The sequence below is a fragment of the Haliaeetus leucocephalus genome, unplaced genomic scaffold (genome assembly GCF_000737465.1).
Source record: "Haliaeetus leucocephalus isolate CR32 unplaced genomic scaffold, Haliaeetus_leucocephalus-4.0 Scaffold417, whole genome shotgun sequence".
Taxonomy (NCBI): Eukaryota; Metazoa; Chordata; class Aves; order Accipitriformes; family Accipitridae; genus Haliaeetus; species Haliaeetus leucocephalus.
The window spans coordinates 370,663-390,766 of NW_010972853.1; the positions used below are offsets into that span (position 1 = coordinate 370,663).

Genomic DNA, 20,104 nt, shown 5'->3' on the forward strand with positions numbered 1-20,104 from the left:
TTATCTTTGAGCATAAGGAATATACACAGCAGCAGAAGGTTGCTTGGCTGAATTGCTGGGACTGGATGAAGCTTTATGTTGGACTGGTGTTGTGACAGTTCAGTTGTGATCTCATGGTATATTCTCAGGAATATATGGTGAAGTCCTAATTGTCTTTAAACTTGGCATTGATTAGTCTTAGACTGTTACTGTGACGTGGGTGATCTTTACCCTGTTTAAGTTTTCATGCTGGTGGTATTACTGATTTTATGGAAGTGACACTGGATGTGGGGTAGTCATAGTCCTTTAGCAGTTATCTCTTAAAATATTGTAAGCTAAATAGGGGGGAGCCTGGGAACAGACACTTTTTATTCATGACAGTGTTGTATTAATGCCTCAACATATTGTTACAGGATGATACTAAGACACAGGAGATGCCATCTTAAGTTATAGGAAAGTTTTTTGCAATTTGCTGAGCAGATAAGCCTTGTCACCTTATGACTCCTAAAGAGAGATGCTTTTTTGACTTCCCAATAGAAAAAGGGAACAGAGAAGTAACTCAACCGTAATACAACAAACAGAGTAATAACCTTCCTGTTATTTAATCTAAATAGATTACAGCCAAGAAGTGTCTAGGTTCCTGAATTGTCATGCTGGTGACTGAAATAGATAGTTTTGCTGCTAGTGCTTTCAAATCGTTCCACTTGCTCTTTCCTTGAACCAGTAACAGACAATACTGCTGTAGTAGGTATGTACTGTCAGCATGTTTTGAATTGTTTTCAAATGCACACTACTAGCTAATCAAGAGAATGTGCAGCTACCTTCTGCACAGGTCTTTGGGGTCTGTTTGTAATTTGGGGGGAGAGAGAGAAGGAGCAAAAAATAAAAGGGAAAGAAGATTTCATAACCCTGAGGCAAACGTAGCAGGCCTAGAAATTATTGTGGTAGCTATTTATCTTTCTGCTCAGACTGAGCTGTGCTTTGTCAGTAACGGCAAATCTTCAGCCTGTTTTTTGCAAGGGAAGATTGCTCTGAGAAGTCATAAGGAAGCAAACTAAGCTGATGTGTCCTGCTGTAGAATAAAGGGCAACTCCCAAGACACTTTAGATAACTATGACTGTAAAGTGAAGGCTAACCTGAAGATTACTGCTGCCTATCACTGACAACTTTGTTCTCTAAATACAGAGATAGCAGAGTATGTGTTTTCCTAGCTCCATCGAAATCTCACCTTCCTCAATAGTTGTCTACCCGTATTGTAAGAGCTTTGACATTTACTTTTGGAGGTGATCATACTGCTAACATGGTTTTCACTCACCAGCTTTCCCTTAATATACTGCTTTATTTATAGTATTTATCCGAACTGTGGATGTTGTACACATGGGTAATTTAGATACAACATATATTATTTGGTGGATTGTGTTATATAGCTGAGTATAGTATGGAGGGAGTAAATCAGACCCATACACTGAATTGCATCTCTGAGGTAAAACCATGTGGTTGTCTGTCTTACAAGTAGGATTCAGCACTGTGCTGACTGGATTCAGGTTCATAGCAGGATACTGCATGTGCCGGAATGGTTAGTGGGAGGAAAATGATGGACTTTCAAGGCAGTTGAGAACTGCACAGGATACTTCTAGTGTAATGCCTAATAGCATGATCATCAACTAACTGAACATGTGATGAATCAAGTTTAGACCTTGTGACCTTGCTATAGCAATACAGTTTGGTGACAAGTAGGGCATCCCAGTTAGGTAGAGAACACAGGAAAAACACATACCAAGGTGCAAAAAAAAAAAAAGGTATAATAAAACTTTGAAATCCTGCAGTGGAAGCCATCTTAGAAATGCAGAGTGATTCTGGTGGAAAATAAGAATCATGAGAGAGAACTTCTATATGCTCATATCCTTCTTTCCCTGTAAGGGAAGGATTGTGATGAATTTTGTGTCTTATCAAACAAAAATGCAAGTTTGTAATGGAGCTGGAAGAAGTCTCACCTCCTAAGTTTTCTGTTGTTTCAATAACGAGTTGGTGCTCTTGTGTGTCCAGTTGAGAATTCAGACTATCCACAGATCTTTTTACTCCTTTCAATTTCTGTTTATCCTAAGTTTATGTTAGCTTTTCACCAACACTATGATGTGTTTCATGTTGGAGTTTGTGGAAAGGGATCAGAAGTCTTCTGGTTCAGACTATATTGATAACTGAGCAATAAAACTTTGCTGAATGTTGATATGTCAGAAAGTTGTGCTGCTTACTAAAGTTGTTTCTGATGCCATGAAAGTACTGCAGGGAACAAATAGGATGATGGTAAGGAATACTTAGGAATAGGGACTACTACTAAACTCAGGTTCCTGGTGACATACCTTTAAACGAAGATAACATCAAAGTAGGGGTTTGGTTTTGGGTTTTTCACTTGTTTGTTTTAGTGGGTTTTGCAGTATTTTTTCTGTCATTAAAAGAAACAATGACATGATTTATGATTTTAGTTACCTGTTTTTCCATAATCTAGAACTTAAGCTTTTAACTGTCTGTACTTCATGCAGTGTTTTCTTTAGAGGAGAAATACTGGGGTTTATAATATAGAGGCATGACTTCACTGTGTCCTGGTTTCAGCTGGGATAGAGTTAATTGTCTTCCTAGTAGCTGGTACAGTGCTATGTTTTGAGTTCAGTATGTGAAGAATGTTGATAACACACTGATGTTTTCAGTTGTTGCTAAGTAATGTTTAGTCTAAAGTCAAGGATTTTTCAGCTTCTCATGCCCAGCCAGCAAGAAAGCTGGAGGGGCACAAGAAGTTGGCACAGGACACAGCCAGGGCAGCTGACCCAAACTGGCCAACGGGGTATTCCATACCATGGGATGTCACATCTAGTATAGAAACTGGGGGGAGCGGGGGTGGGGGAATCACTGCTCGGGGACTAACTGGGCATCAATCAGCGGGTGGTGAGTAATTGCACTGTGCATCATTTGTACATTCCAATCCTTTTATTATTGATGTTGTCATTTTATTAGTGTTATCATTATCATTATTAGTTTCTTCTTTTCTGTTCTATTAAACCGTTCTTATCTCAACCCACGAGTTTTACTTCTTTTCCCGATTTTCTCCCCCATCCCACTAGGTGGGGGGGGAGTGACTGAGTGGCTGCATGGTGCTTAGTTGCTGGCTGGGGTTAAACCACGACACACTGTTACAATGACTTTAGCATGTTATTGTCCCAGTGAGTGATCTTTGACTTCCGTTGTTCATTTGTATTTCACATGGAAATGTTTTTGGAGACATTTTTCCCCTCTTCCTGCTGAGCACTTTATTTTTTACATGCCATAGTAGGTTTGCCTTGGTTTAAAAAGAAAATGTTTTGTCTGATTTTTGTAGTGGTGCTTTCTACTATTCTGCGTTCATAGCAGTTGGTTATCAGCAGAGGTTTTTTGACTGCCATGGTGTAACAAATGAGGGAGGGACTTGTTGACTTTTTTTGTATTTTAAGGTGCTGTAAAGATGTTGTAAAATGTCTTGCTATGAGAGGACTTCAAATCCATGTAATTAAAATGGATACGTGCATTCCCTAAGTACATTTTTCTCCCATCTTTCTACTATTTCAGTCTGAAAGCTCTGGTAGAAGGATACAAACAGTGGTCATCCAGTGCACCGAACCTTGGGAAGATCCAGAGAACTGCGCCTGCTTTTCCAGGATTCACCAGCTTAGCAGAGATGGGTAAAGGAATTCCCTGGCCTTCATATTCTCATCCCCACTTCCATTTATATTTGAATGAACTCTCCTTTCCTGACCTTCACCTGGTGCTTTACAGCAATGGTTTCATTTTCATCGTGTCTGTTTTTCTTTTATTCTTTGTGAAGTAACTACTTTCTTCTTCTGGATTTTCTTTTTGTTCACACCTCTGCTTGTGCTTCTTATCTGTCAAGCTAACGAGCTTTGCTCAATTCTCCTCTAGCTCCATGCTACCTCTCAGCTCCTTTTCTGTTAATCGTGTTTACATGTGCAGCATGGTTACACCTTCACTTGCAAGAAGAAATCCTTATAATTTTCCTACCTTTTGCTCCTTGCTCCCAAACATATAAATTTACTCTAGAAGTAGCTGAGGTGTAGATTGCTTCTGAAATACCATTCTGCAATTGATCCCAAATAGATTAATGTGTCACTAATTTCTTCCATTTTGATAGTGTTTCCAGTTACTTGTCTCAGCCTATCAGCTTTGGAGACAATAGTCTGTGAGTATTTGGCAATTGGTGAATGATGCTTGCGATGAGGACAGTTGCATCTTCTGAGGAGAAGCTTATTTTCATATATACTTGTAAGACAGTTAAATTTTGCCAGTGAAAATGTTACATCCATGCAAAGTCCATTTTCATTTGCTTTCCAGATGATGAAGACAGCGAATGTCTGAATGGGGAGGGCAAAGTGCACCCTTCACCTGGCCACAATCAGTCATACCTCTGCATCCCATTTCAGAAGAACGAAGACTGGGATGGCCCTTCTAGTGATGCCAATGAGGAGTCCACCCCTGTGAACTCTGCTACTAGTACCCCACAGCTGACACCCACCAACAGCCTCAAACGCAGCGGCTCCCACCACAAGCGATGTGAGGTTGCATTGCTTAGCTGTGGAGCAGTGCTGGCTGCTGCAGGCCTGGGTTTTGATCTGTTAGAAGCAGGGAAGTGTCAGCTGCTGATTGAGGAGGAGCCAGAGGTGCCCAAGGAGGAGAAGAAGAAACGTGACAGCATCTTCCAGCGAGCTGGACGCCCACGCAGGAGCACTAGTCCACCTTCACGAAAGATCTTCAAGAAAGAGGATCCCATGTTGTTGCTAGGCGAGCCATCCACATCCCTCACCCTTCTTTCCCTGTCTTCCATTTCCGAATGTAATTCCACCCGGTCCCTGCTGCGCTCAGACAGTGATGAGATTGTGGTGTATGAAATGCCTGTCAGCCCAGTGACAGTCAAGGCTCCCTTGCCAGCCATTACCAACCCACTAGTCAATGTCCAGATCGAGAGGTTCAAACAAGACCCCAATCAGTCCCTGACTCCCACACATGTGACAGTCTCTTCCCACACCCAGCAAAGCGGGCACAGGCGCACACCTTCTGATGGGGCCATCAAAGGGAGTGGACTAGTTGTCAATGGGTGCCCAACCAGTGGATGCCCTTCCAGTAGCTGTTTAACTGGAGCACTGGGAGCAGGTAGGTTTTCAGCCATCTTCCTTTTCCTCTTCAGAATAAAGACCCAAACAGTATAATTACTTGTTGGGAAGTAAATATGTTGCTTATTCAGCATCCATTGTGATGGCCAGCCCACAAGAGGAGCTTATGGATGCTATCTGTACACAAATAATGAAGAGAATAATGCAGTAATGGTCTGCATGGTTCCAGCATCTCTGTGCTAAGGAGCTCTCTCTGCTCCCCTGTGCTCTGTGGCAGAGCATATTATTGTTTCTTAGACAAAGATGGTACCAAAGTACATATATGGCACATTTTTAGCAGGTCTTCGCATTCCATCTCCATTGCCTTTATACGCTTTGTTTGTATTGCTGTTACAATTTCAAAGGAAATTCTCATTTTTAAGGCAGTGAAAACTGGATCTCTAAAGCAGTTTGGGGCTGTGCCACTGTTGCTCTTACTTCTTTGTAAGCAAGAGGGATCTTCCTGGGTAGGTAGTGTTCTCACCATTGCAGTCTTTAGGAGTGGCTGTGACTTGATAACTTAAAAAATGCTTTCCTGTTTTCTTGCCTTAGTAATTCAGAGAAAAAAGGACTAGAATAATAAATTAAAATCTGATTTAATTAGACTTTTCCCAATGGTAAAACAAAATGTGAGGTTGTTGAACGGCAGTCTGCAGTAAAATGTAGGTTAATGCAGCTGAGAATACTCATTAAAATGGTATTCGTGAAAATTTAAAATTTATGTTGCATTTAAAAAACAAACCCCACCCTACCCTTAAATGAAAACAAACCAGGAAGCATCTGCTGTAGGCAGTGATAAATGGCTCTTCCAGGAAGTTGGTCCTGCTTGCTGCAAACATGTGTCATGTATCCTGCTGTGCAAGTGTCTCCCTGATCCATTCAAGCTGTTAATGGGTAATGTGCCCTCCAAAGGATTTGGAGAGTCCTCACCTCTGGTGGGAGGTCAAATCCATGCTCTCCAGTCTGAAAGTTGAAGAAAGCAAATGAGAGAACGAACAAAACTTGCTGCTTGTGCTAGGTCAGTGAAACAGTTGTCTTGCAATGGGTTGAGGACAGTGTAGGGATAAAGAAGCCAGTTATTCACTTCAGATTGGTGTAATCTTGAAGACATGGAATTTTTAGATTCTGAATGGAGGCTTTCTGCTTTGAAAATGTTTTCACGGTTTATATACAATAAACTAAGATCTGTTGGAACCATTTAGCAGTGACATCTAACATGTTTCCCTCTTCTCTTACATTCTCTGTTTTGGATAGGTGTGTTAAAAACACCTAGTCCAAGTAGAGATCCCAATGAGGTCCCTCGCCTGCCAGACCCCAACCTTGTTTTTCCTCCAACCCCGAGACGATGGAATGCACAGCAGGACTCCACACTGGAAAGACCCAAGACATTGGAGTTCCTGCCCCGGCCACGTCCTGCAGCCAGTCGGCAGCGGCTTGATCCCTGGTGGTTTGTGTCACCCAGCAATGCCAAGGGTGAATCTTCTGCCAACAGTTCAAGTACTGATACTCCAAGCAATCTGGACTCTTGTTTTGCTAGTAGCAGCAGCACTGTAGAAGAGAGACCTGGACTGCCTGCACTGCTTCCTTTCCAGGTGGGTCTTCCTGTAGAGGAGCGGACACTGTTGGACATAGATGCTGAGGGGCAGAGCCAGGACAGCACCATTCCGCTATGCAGAAGTGAACTTAACACACACAAAGCTGCAGCATATGAACTCAAGCAAGAATTCTGGTCTTAGTATGAAATCTGCTGGGGACAGTGAGCCCCTCTAAATTCAATCCTACTTATTGCACTGAGAATGCACTTTGAAGACAGATGAGATGGAGGGATGCTACAGAGATCATACGGTGCTGCCTCTGCTGAAGATGTGTTGTTCGACTGCCTGATTTTTTGTCTGCAGTTGGATGAAACTTGACAACTCTGAGCTGCTGACTTTTGCTGTGGGGTTTTTCTGTAGTCTTCCCTGCCCTTTTATTGCAGTTTGAATCTGCAATGAGCTAAAATTATCATATCAAAGTCTTTGTTACTGACCTTGTAGGATTTGGCACTTGCAGTAAGTATATTGGTATCTATCCTGGTATTAATCAGTATTTTCAAAACTCGAATATTACACTACAGCAGACACCAGTGTTGTTTGTTTTCCCAAGGAATCCAGGACAGAAGCAAGTAAATATCTGGAGACTACCTTCTCTGAAATGTATTCAGATCATTAGATAGGCCTGGGAATGATGGTACCCCCACTGAAGGAGCAGAAGTAGCTATCTTGGACTCACTTGTCCTCTTTTGCTCATGTGATAGTGCAAGGTGGAACAGATTGCAGAGGAAGGGCATGGCATCTCCACTGATGGAGGTCTTTGAGAACAGACTAACCAGACTGTTGGGAATGAGTAGGTGTAGTTGATCCTGGCTTCAAGACAGGTTGGATGGACTTCAATGATCTCTTGAGGTCCCTCTCAGCCCTATTTTTCTATGACCCTGTGCTTTCAAAAAGATGAAGGCTTATGGTATGGCTGTTTGCTCTTAGCTTGCTTTTTTGTTTCAGACTTCGGTTCCATCAGCTTCCCTTTCCCATTCCCTGTACCCCAGGCTCATAGTCGAGCTGTCTCTGCTTTGGGAAGGGAATTAGCAGCCACTCTTTCTTTAAAGCTGTGTTGGCTTGCAGCAGTAACTTATGTGTCCCCTTGCTCTTTTTCTTCCTGTTCTTTCTCCTTTCTTACGCTTTTTAGGAGCGGCCCTTGAAACCCAAGACTGTTCTTATGCACACTGATACCTGTTTAAGGTTCTTTTGAAATTGAGGCTTGTTAGTAGTTGGATTGTGCAAACAGGAATCAGAACATCTGGATTCTATTTTGTTTTGTCACTGACTCACTGTGTGACCTTGGGCAAATAATGTAACCTCTGTGCCTGAATTTCCCCATCTGTAAATAATAGGAATAATACCTACCTCACAGGGGGAGGGGTTGGGACATATGTTATAGGTATAAAGTCCTTTGAGATCTTTGAGTGAAAGGCACTATAGACATGTAAAACTCTATTCTTGTCCAAATATGTAAAAACTCCTAACTCTGGAGCAAGAACAGACCCCTGTCTTGAAGGAAGAAGTCACACAAATAGGGTGTGCCTATGCTCACACTTTTCTGTACAGAGACTGCAGGTGTGTCTGCATCTGCAGGTATATCTTACTGGCTTTAATGAGAGCTTCACTCTTCCCCAGTTTTGGCATTATAAATAAGGGATGTGGCCTTTATATGAGTGTAATAGGGTAGTCTGCTTTATTGCAGGGTACAGCATATCTGTTCACTCTTTTTGTACAGATCTGTGCTCATTTTGCTAATCTACTGACCATTTGGGTGCAAGTAACTGATTTGACAGTGCTGCCAACGCAGTGCTCAACCTGTTAGGGCAGTCCAGTCCTGTTGTGAAGGCAGTGTAGCCGAATACTTTCTCGCAGCTGTTAGCACAGAGAACCTGTGTGTTTAGATGTTTGTAACCTGACGTGAAAAACCAGCATGTGTGAGGAAGTACTGTACGTAAGGGTTTTTTAATTCTGTTTGAGGGCTAAAACTAGCATGTTGCCATTAGTCAAGTGCACCCTTTTTTCCAAGCAATTCTGGTATGTTTTCATTTAGAAAGGTCACACATTTCTTGTTTATCATATTCCATGAAATGTGTTTAATGGCAGAATTACCTTTTGCTGCCTCCCCCATTGAATGCTCCAGAGCTAAACTTAATGATGCTACACTAGCTGCTGAAGCTGGACAGACTGTTGACTGGGTAGGCAAGGTATTCTGATGTGGGGCTAAGGTACTTTAAAAAGAACTTACACTTCTGACACTTTTGTTAAACGTGGACTTTTAGCATTACTGATTTCTTAAGCGTTCATCCCTTTTGCTTTCTGTTTTTTGTGATCCAGAAACTAAAAGAAAAAAAAGGTAAACCCCGCCTAAACAGATGGTTAATTTCAATTGTGGTATAGAAACAAACTCAAGGAAAGTCCAGTCAGAGGCTGTGTCACAGGCACTTAAAAGCAGGAGATTAAAACTATCTATATTTCATAGTCTCCCTTACCATTTTAAAAAGTCTGAAACAAAACTGGATCAGCTGTTCTGAAATGTAATGTTTTCTATCCAAAAAGTATTATTACAAATGTCATAGGAAGCATCATCTGCTCTGCGAAGTTATTACCTGGAATAGCTCCATTTGAATAGAGATTTTTGAAATCCATTTCCTTGCATGGAATGGGAGGTTACCTTTCTAGGTCACATTGTTTTAACTGAGCCCACTAAACTTCCTGATAGTTGGCCAGTTGCTTTCACCAAATGATCTGTAAGGTTTCTGTCAAGTTCCCAGCAGGCAAGACAGCTGTAAAGCCAAGTTGTTCTTTTGCTTAGGAAAGTTGAGGATGGAGTATCAAAACCCTTTCCCCCTCTCTCCCTTTTAGATAATCACTTGGTGACAGTGGTGTGTAGCTGACCTATTAGAAGTATTTTGCTCTGAAGAGCATCTTCCCTAACACCAAATGGAAATTGCTACATCAAAGGACCTGGGTAGGACAGACGACAGGGAGTCAAGGGTCCAGATCAGGGTTTTCAATCTAGATATTTTCTATTATGAAGCTGGCAGAAAGACTACGCAGAAGCATAATATTTGGTGTTTGTTTTCTTTAAACACTCCTTGGATGCAATTGTCTTAGTGGAATCTAGCATGGAAATAAAATGAGGTAGTCTGAGCGTCAACCCATAACTGTCTTCCAGTTGGGAGCCCTGTGGCTAACCTGAGGTATCAGGCAAGAGGAGTCTGTTGTAGAAACAAAACTATTGGCTTTAGCCGGTTGTGGGCTATTCTTTGACAGGCAGAGTGGGTTCTCAAAGCATAGAGTTGTCAGATGTTTTACCTTATGCATCTGCAAATGGTGTCCGGAGGCCCAGGGGCTATGTGCATGTTTAAGCTAGATCATAACCTCTCCCTATACCCATCTATCCCATCCTGGCTTGATTTCTCTTCTTTTGTTAATCTGTTGGGTTTTTTCCTTCCCAGTTGTGGGAGCTGAAGTGCTCCAAATCTCCAAAGGAGTGCTTCACTTTAGTCCACTAGATACTGAGAAGATATGAGCCTGTCATCTCACAAATCTTTTTTTTTTTTTTTTTTTTTTTACTGGTTACTAGTATTCCCATTTATCAGGGAGATAAAAAATTCAGAATATTGTTGATTTGACATACCTTTCTAGCAGTGTTCTTGAGGAAGATGGTGAAAATATTGCTATAAAAAAAATCTAATAAATGTATTGTTTCCTAAATATCTGAATAAGTTGCACTTTTTTTTTCCTGAGAAAAAGAGAACATGAGAGCAAAAAATCCCTGAGCAGTCTAGAATATAATGACAAAAGAATGGGGTAAAATGTGTTACAGTAATTACAGGGCTCACAAAGAGGAAGTGACAAATTTTTTAACTGATAGTAATAGTAGTAAGATTGTTGCTGAGAGAAATTTTTCTGGTCTAGAAATATCTATGTATTTTCTTTTAAATAGTCAGCTGGCAGTATATATCACTAATTTATATAACAGATGTGCTGATTTAGGAAATAGAAAAAAGTTTGCCAGCCCTTCAAAATACGCTATCCTTGTAGCCTGTTTGTTTTTCCTGTAAAACTAGGGGGGAAAGCACAGAGATAGCAACCAGTGCAAAAAATCACAAATTTTTTGATAAATTTCTGCTGGTTTCACAGAAAGTGAGTGTGGGACAGGTAGAGAGAAGAAAGCTTTTGTGTCAAAACTAGGGTGATAATAGTTATGGGGTTTTTTTTCTAATGCTGTTACTTCCTATGGACTGTACAATGCTCTGTTCTGCCAGCAAGTATGTCTTACCTCCTTTCAATCCTTTTCAGAGGTGCAAATGTAACTTTTTATAGGTATTTTTTTTCCTTCAGGTTATTATTACAATGGGTTGATATTCAGTATGGGGCAGGGAACCTCAGTGAAAATATTCTTTTTGTAACGGTTTTCTAACAAAATGAGTATTTTCAAAGTGAATTTTTCATTATTGATGTGGAAAGATCTGTTCTGATTTGGCATGCTTTTATGATGAAGTATTTTTCTGTACCTCTAGGAATGGGAGTAGCTGCCTCCCTCTTCATAGCATGCTGTTATCTTAAGACTTTATGGACAATACTGCATAGAGATGTTACTTCGATATTGCCATGAAACCGGATACTTCTCATTCTGTTGAAGGTGAGGCAGTAATGGTCAAGTAAAGAAAGGTTTTTGCCATCTGGAGTGTTCTGTTAAATACCAAATCACAGGAAACCTCCCATCTTGAGTCACCTTTCTATCTTGAGCTTAACTTTTATTTGAAACTTAATTCATCTCTGTGGGATGAATATGGAAGCTGGAGTCCCATTAGATGTATGGAACCAAATCTAATACTGTATCCCAAAATTCAGTGATAGGCTGTTACTTTTGTAAGTAATTTTAGGCTAATATTAATGGGTTTGTTTCTTTGGGGTTTTTTTTGAAACCTTTCTTCTTGGAAAAAGTGCTTATTGCTTTCTAACCTTTTCCACACATTTTGGAAATAGTCTCAAGAACTCTTACCAACTGTATGGCAAATAAGGAGGCTTATATCTTGCGTAGTGATACAGGTCTTCCTTTTGGCTTCACTTTTTTAGTATGAAACAAGGACGCTTATGTTTAGCAATGAAGATTTCTGATCCTTATCCTGTTGCTGCAGAACAGTTTCTTAGCTTCCATATTTATAACTCAATTCACTTAAGGCTGTAATTTGGGTAAAACTGGACATTAAGAGTGAGGGTATAGGCATGTGTTAAAACCTATTTGCAAAAAAGCAGTAAATACAGCATGCATGTGTAAAGAGAACCAAAACATACTCATGCTGTCACAGAGGATAACTTTCAGACTTTATAAACCTTTGGTTGATCATATAATTAAGATATCTTTAGGAAAGAATGCCTTCCTATGTTTTTCTATTAAGTTTCCTGTTGTAAGATTAGAATATGGTGCTTTGCACAGACAGTGGTATTGTATCTAGCTGGATAGAAAGGATCTTTAACCAGATTTTTATCTTTTTTTTTCTCTATTTCCAATCCAGTTTGTGGTTTAGTTTTTCCTTTTTTTTTTTTTTTGTGGTTAACGAACAATAGAGTCTTAAGAAGAACTTACATTTACTATTTCCTCAGCCCTACTTTCACAATTTCACAAGGCAGTATGGAAATGCATTTATGGCTGCTGCTGCTGTTCGCTCTATTGAATGTGCTGGTAGAAAGTCACATGCTGCAGTTAAAATGTGCATTTGCTTTTGGTTTTTTCTCATGGTCTGCTTTTTTAAGCAGCTTGATCAGAGATGAGTACAGCTTCTGAAATTATCTACATCATTTTTATTTTTGTATGTTAAAAATAGTCATTCCCAGGCTAAGAGGTGTGTGTGCTTGATTATTTACCACTGGTGACTAGGTGGTGTAGCTGCCAGAATTATTATTGTTCCTCTCTAACAAAGATCTCCCTTTTTTTGCAACTGGAAAGTCTTTAGCATTTCATTAATGTTTGTATACAAGAAACACATTTCATCTCCTTCTATACATGAGTGAAAAATCTTTTTTTTCTTTGGTTCTAAATGACCAGGAACATCACTTTCCTACTGCAAATGGCTTCTTGGACTGTTTGGGTTTTTTGGTGGTGGGTTGTTTGTTTGTTTGTTTTAAGCCTGTGAAATACATATGTATCTGTAAGGTATATTCCTAGGTGCCTTCTATCTCACATGCCTCCTTGCTAGGGCCTGAGGTTGTTTTTTTGGAGGGAACTCCTGGTTGTAGTTTTCAGTACTGTAGTGTTCTTCATCACACATCAGGCTAAATACCAGCACAGTAAACATTTAAAGTCCTCCTATTTACTGATGTGTGTACACCCCTGTGGAAAGAAGTACGCTATCGCTGGCTTTCCTTATCTCTTGATTAGAATTCTGCCCCTATGCCATCTTTTTCGGTTATTAATTCTTGTTACCAAAGTACCTGGGGACCTAAGACAGAAACCAATACATGTTTTAGGTGTGCTTTGACCTAAAATGTTTCCAAGCTAGAGGCATAAGATACAACTGGGAGAAGTGAAAGCGGAGGTTGGCAGGCAATAGCAAATAAAAGAGTGAAATTACCCTTCTTAATGTAATAAGCAGTCAGACGACAGAGGGAACTAGCTGCTTGGTAATCTCTTGGCATTGTAGGTAAGTTGGGACCTAAAGAAGAATTTGAGGAATATGTAGTTACTTAATTTCTGCTTGGTTTGGTTTATTTTACCCTGAGCTACCTCATTTGTAGAGATGGAATGGGAAGAAAGCTTAAGTTTTGGTAAGAAATGCTGTAGGTAGGCAGTTGAAGCTGGGATGATGGGAGGATAGAGGCAAACACTTGTATTTGGCTCTTTGACATGCAAATTCCTGATGGAAAAATAAAACCAGCAATTCAGTTTTAGAAGTTAAGATTATACTTGCTTTTACTATGTATGTCTCCAAAATAATAAATGACAAGGCAGGGCATTTTTTCTTGATGGTTTCTGACCTGTGGAAGAACTGATTGTCCACAGACCAAAAGGTGGTGATTTTGTATAGGTCACTACTGCTTTTAAAAGTGAAGGCCTGTTTTTTGAAAACAGATTTTTTTAAAAATAAACTCATGTGCTCTTAAAATGGACCTACACACAATCCTGATTGTTTCCCTGTATTTGCAGTATTGTTTTCCTAATGTGTCAGATCCTAATACAGTCCTTATTGTATCTGAGTGCTAATAATGTGCAGACAGCCCAATATAGCTAATATTAAGAAATAATGACACATTTTTAGTGTGTAGTGTAGTGGATTTATAAGTTCAGCCTGAAGTGGGCTACCGTTAGATCTGTAGGTGATGGGTCAGATGGATGCACAGCTAGCAAAAGGGGGCTTAGAACAAATCTGCAGGAGGAATGCCAAAGTTTTATTTGCTTAAAATAAATTATCTGAAAAATAATCATGTTGGGGGGGGAGAAAGGCCCTTCATTATTCAGAAATACTTTTTCTAGTATTTTTTCCATGCTCAAATTTTAGCTTCCAGGATAGCTAGTGAGAACCTACATTGTGTTCGAAAGTTGTTGACTGAAACCCCAACATAAGACCAGAGTGATTCACACTGTCTCCCTGTTCTACCTTGATTGTTCCAATTTAGCATTTTCTCAAAAACAGATGTTGAGGTTGGGTAAAGCTGACCTCCTTGTCTTGAAGGGAGACATATGGGTCTGAGAAAGAAGAAACATTGTTCTAGCCATGTCCTGATGCTTTTGTGTCTCGCTCTCTTACCAGTAGAGGTTCTAATGGAGCAGGAAGTCATGCTGGTGTTTTTCCAAGCTTCACTGATAAGAATGCTGCTAACAGCACATTTCAGTACAAGTTCTTTGGGAACCCTTGTACTTGGTTTCTCATAGAGTTTCGGAGCAGCCCTGGCCTCTGATTACTGTTTGGCATAGCTCAGTTGCACACTGAACTGCTTGAGTTTAACTACATCTGGAGGAGAACTGAGGTTCTTCTGGAATTTGTGGATGTGGCCACTTCTCGACTTAGGTAATGTGTTTTCTCCCAGGCCCAGTCTGTGTCACAAAATGAGTTGTCACCTTCAACTGATTGCCCAGATATTCATGGTAGGCTTGTTCTTCTATCTTGCATACTTTAGTGAGCAGCTCTTACAATGTCAACAGGGTTAGCATTTGTATCTGAATAGGGCAGCTAATACCTCTGAGCTGACTTCTCACACTGCGTCTCAAGCAGATGTTACTGCATCACTTCTGCCATTGCTCTGTTTTCAAGGTTATCTTGACAACCATAACATCCAGAAATCTTAGACTGTAAAGAATAAAGCCACAGCAAAAAAAAAAAGGGGCGGGGGGGGAAGAAAGCATACGAGCGTTTGCCGGTTGAATGGTTGAGTTTGGCTAGTGCTCTTTGCAGAGAGTAAAATCCATTCTTGTGCAACATAGGTCTCTTTGGGGGATGGCTAAATTCAACGTGGAGAATATACCTAGATCCACTTAATGTCAGTAGCCACCAGTGCCCCTCATTTGGCAGTTATAATAAGAAACCATGTAAAGCCAAGAACATCTAGTAGTAAAAGTTCATATTTAGCGTAATTAGCTTTCAAGTTAAAAGGGAAGAGGCCTCAATTCAAGAAAGCTCTTCATCACATACTTACATTCCACTGACTTCAGTGATGTTTATCTGTGGGTCAAAATGCATGAGACCCCAATTCAGCAAAGCTCTTTTAATCTAAATTGGGGGATTGTCCTGTAGAGATTAATGGTGAAGGACCAGGCTCTGTACTTTGATTGTCAGAGGAAAAAGTTCCTTCACAAGCCTCTGGGTACACACTGGTTTGATTGCAGACTCTTGTGGCCTTTCCATGACTGCACATGCCATGCCTATTTGACTGCTAATTCTTACCATAAACAGGGTAAGCTTTGAGAATGTTTTCTGACACAGGAAGAAGGAGCAACAACTTCTACATTAGCAGATTACTAGCTGTTAAGGGGGCAGTAAGTGGTGCATGGAGGTTGTATGTGCAAATGTCAGTTTAACCTGAGGCCTTTTCTCAGGTGTTTTTTCTCCTTTTAAAAATGCATCCCTCCAGGCTGGTGGACAGACCTGACAAGTTCAGCAGTGAATCAACATCCACCACTGTTACTAGAGTTCTAGGGTTCTTGTTTGTCAGCTGTTGGCACAGCACTTTGTGCTGGTATATATGATTTCTTTGTCAGAAATTCGGGGCAAGCTGGAAATATCTGCGACATTTTGCCGGACTTAAGTTGAGAGGCTTATATGGAGTGGTCAGGGCAACAGTGGTGGAAAAAATCAGGGAAAATACCTGTGCTTTTAACAATGTCTCTTCTGTGGCTTTGAAAGTCCAAGAATTTCTCAGCCAGAGAATGTATTTCCTCCCTCTTTTTATAAGCTACTTCTTTCTTTTGCCTTATTAATTGTGGATCTGCTCCTGCTTCTATTTAAAGCCAGATGCAAAAATCAGTGACCTGACTTTCCTAGGTACAATGTTGTAAATTTGAAGAACCAGGTGAGTAGATTACTCTAGTGTAAGATCATGCCCCCATGTCTGTTCTTTTGAGGTATGGGGTAGTTCCTGCTTGTGTTGAAATCACTGTGTGGAAGGTGTTGGGTACTTTGTAAGGAACTCCAAACTCTGCAGGACTGGGATTCATCTTCAACTTAAGTATTTCAGTCTGTGTTTGGAGACCTCTGTATGTCTTCTCTTCTGTTCATGGTGTTCAAAAGTGTCTTGCTATGGAAGTAGCACCTGAAGGTATGTTTTGCCCGAAGAACCTGCAATGAAGCAGTTACATTAGCAAATGGTAATGTACCCCAGAGTTGAGTAAAATATCGGAGGCCACCAAGTTTTTCTTGTTTGTGTGATGAAATGTTGTCAAATTAAGTGATTTGTTGGAGCCTTCCTTTAACTTCTGTACAGCAGTAAGCTTAGAGGAAAAGAAGATTGCATTATTTTTAAAAAAGCTTTATTTGTGACCTGGACTTGTTGCCTCTGACCCTCTTGGGCTTAAATAGTTAAATTATATTAATGTCCAGTTTGTTTCACTGTAGGTAACACATCAACTGAATACTCTTGTGCATAATCTACTGTATCTTTCCTCTGTTCTGTGTCGATGTATTATGTGTATTTGGATTACAGTTCTTTTTTGTATTAAATTATTTTATGTTATAGAACAATATTTAAGCGAAGCAAAGAGCTAATGAAAGTTGTTGGCGTTTTGGGATTTCTTTTCTCTTTGCTCTTTTTTTGGATGTACTGTAAATTGTAAACCAAGGATGCCAAGCAGGCTTGGTTCAATGGCTAAAATTATTGTATTACAGTGTAATGCTGATCTAGGCCTTGTCTCAACACTAGAGCACACAGACTTGAATAAAACTGTTATAAAAGTGATCGTCTTTAGGCCTTGAGTTCTTCGTTTTGTGCTTCACATAATTTTGAGCAGATATTTAGAATATCAGCGGCATTACCTTACTCTGAGGAATTCAGCATTTTTCCCAGTGCCACAAGAAGTTTATTTTTCTTTGCTAGGTATCTTGGTCCTGATCAGCTATTCCAGCTCTGGGTCTTCCATAGGGTTTTTGAAATCTGTTTTTACGAAACCCTGGACAGCTTAGTATCAGTCTTGGCACACAGTAGCTGTCTGCTAACCCCCTTCTGGCTTTTCTCTGAACAGGGTAATTAATTGCATACCATTTTTTATTGCGGTTAATATTTCTGATCTGTTAGCTTAAGGTTTTTCTACTCTTTATTTAGTATCCTAGCCAGAATGTGAATCTGAATGCCTGGATCTGGAGCTAATGCAGTAACACGTTTTGTGCATGATGACATTTAACAGATGGTTTAGATTCACTTCTGATGCTGTGCCTTTGTCCCTGCTGCATCATTCAATGAGACACAGTTGCTTGAACAAGGATCTTTCCAAGCTGTCTTTCATCTGCTATCAGTGTGGAAGCCAGAACAACATGGTTTTGATTCCTAGGTTGTGTGTTTGACTCCTAGGTTGTGCCTTTGCTCTTCCCTGCCACCAAGCCATCGTTTCACATTTCTCTGCTTTAAGAAATGTAGCTGCACTGATGGACTATGCACTACAAGAACTTAAGTTTCATAATCTCCTTTGAAAAGAGATTTTTCTCTAATGTGGGTATGTGCAAGAAATCCTACACCCTTCCAGCAGATATGGAGACTGAACAATGCATAGGTGGACTGTCTTTAGTCGTATGTTCGTTCAAACTGCTGTAGTGATTTTTTTTTTGTGATAAACTGGGAGGAGAGTGGACAGGCAGTCAGTTAAATTTAGTCAGAAATAATAGCATGCAAAATGAATTGCCTTTTCACTTGTTTTAACAAAAGGTGTCTTGCAATGTTTTATCTTTCAAACTGTCTTTCCCTTCCTTCTCCCCAAATCCTGACTGCCTCAAGCTAAAACAAATATTTCTACCTTCTGTTAATATTTTTCAGAGTAGGATTCTCTCCTAAAAGAATAAGATTTTCTAGCTGAATTGACTCACCTGTTACAACCACAAGGTTACCATAATGTTCAAGCTGGCCTCATCAGAAACAAAAATCTGGATGCATCATGGCAGATAACTTTCTGCCAGCAAATGCAGCCTCTGCAGAAAATGGCAGGAACACAAAGCACTGGGGCAGAACATTAAAAATAAAACTAGCACTTTTCTGAGCAGGGGAATCTAACCACTTCTAGCAGAGAGGGAGGATCCTAAAGGCTGCTAGGGTCAGCACACATGCAGAATGAACGCGCCAGCAGATGCTTTAAACTGACTAACTTTATTTTTTCATTTGTTGATGTGTAGGCGAGGGTTGGGCATACAAATTCTATACCGTGACTCTTATGTAGGCCCTTAGCTGTAAATACACTCGAGGAAATCATCACGTATTACATTAAGTTCCTTGGATGGCACATGCAGGAATAGCACGTGTAAGTGGCGCTCTGAAATGCGTACCTTGTTGAAACTTCTCGTAGCCTTCTAAGGCTAAGCAGATTAAGGGGAAAGAAGGCAGGCTTTCCTATACTATGCGGCTGCAGCTCATATGATAAATTAATCTGCTGTTGTGAAATTTTGACATGCTTGGCGCTTCTTACATGGAAAAAAAGGGAGAGGCTGTCCTGCTAAAGCTAGGCATCACAAGAACCTAATTAATTGTAACATGAAAAGTTTGTAGGTGTATTGGTATTGGGCTCAAGCAGACTAGGCTTTAGAAAAAATGTTGGACTGAACATGGCAACAAACATCGGAGCATCTTAACAAGGGTTAACAAGATTTATCTTCATGTTTGGACACAATTGACACTACAGTTTGCTCTGGCAGGGAAGGATGAAACAATTGTGACTAAGGATGAGTGAAGCTCTGGGGCTTTCAAGCAGACTTCAACATGCTTTGTAGCTCTTTACTACTTAATCTGAAATCTTATTAAATGGCATGTGATTTACTTTCTGTTAAGTCCTCATTAATTTAACAAAGAACGAATCCAAGTGCAATGAAAAGAGGTAGGATCAACTGATTGCACTCCAATACAAAGTAGAACAAAACTATAATCGCTTTACTAAATATAACTAAAGCCTGTACACTTCATGCCTGCAAAATTTGCTTTGAATTTTATTCCTTTCTCCCCAAATCATGCTCTAGCATCTTAACTTTAATAATAAAACATGGGTTTGAATATTCAAAAAAAAAAAAAGCATGAATAGGGTTACCTGTCACAGATTAAGGCCAATATTAGAAGAACCAGCTCTCATGGATGTGAATGTCTTATGCCATCGTGTTCTCCAACAGGACCCTGAGCCAGTAGTCGGAGAACTGGTCATTGTACAAATTGCTTACTGGTTTTGCAGCAGTCTGGCATGTTTTAATTTGGTGATCTTCCTGCAGTTGTATCTGGCTCTCTTAATTTTTTTCTAGAGATTCCCCCAAGATCTTGCAGGACCCAGTCAGAGGTAAAAGGATCTTCTTCAAAGCTGGTATGTATTCTAAAGGAGAATTGTTCTTGAAATGGCGCATGATGGTGATGATGATGATGATTTGTGACTGGAGAAGCTGGGGCAAAGGAAGAGGTCTCAGACTGGGTGGGGGGTGGGGGGAAAGGAGGCAAAAGGTGGGAGGCTTCTTTATTCTTGTCTGCGTGCAGAAGGGAAGGGATGGGTGGAACAGGAACGAGCACTGAGGAGAATGTGGGTCAGAACTTTGCTGGGATGCTACAGGAAATAAGGAGAAACCAGCAGAGTTGCTACAGAAGAGGAAATACCCTGACTGATATCTGATCACGCAGCTGGTTTCCACCAGCAAAACAGAACTTGGGGTCCTAACTTCCAGTTGCTCTTGTCCTGAGGACTGC

The 20,104-nt window shown here is 40.4% G+C and overlaps 1 protein-coding gene across 1 annotated transcript in view; it reads left to right on the forward strand.

The window, feature by feature from the left end:
- Nucleotides 1–6,907, forward strand: part of MAP3K9 (mitogen-activated protein kinase kinase kinase 9) — a 48,652-nt gene extending 41,745 nt beyond the window's left edge. Inside the window, exons 8-10 of the mRNA XM_010574137.1 lie at nt 3,577–3,689; nt 4,357–5,172; nt 6,426–6,907. Coding sequence (XP_010572439.1) covers nt 3,577–3,689; nt 4,357–5,172; nt 6,426–6,907 — 1,411 coding nt within the window. The remainder of the gene's footprint in view (nt 1–3,576; nt 3,690–4,356; nt 5,173–6,425) is intronic.
- Nucleotides 6,908–20,104: the final 13,197 nt, after the last annotated feature.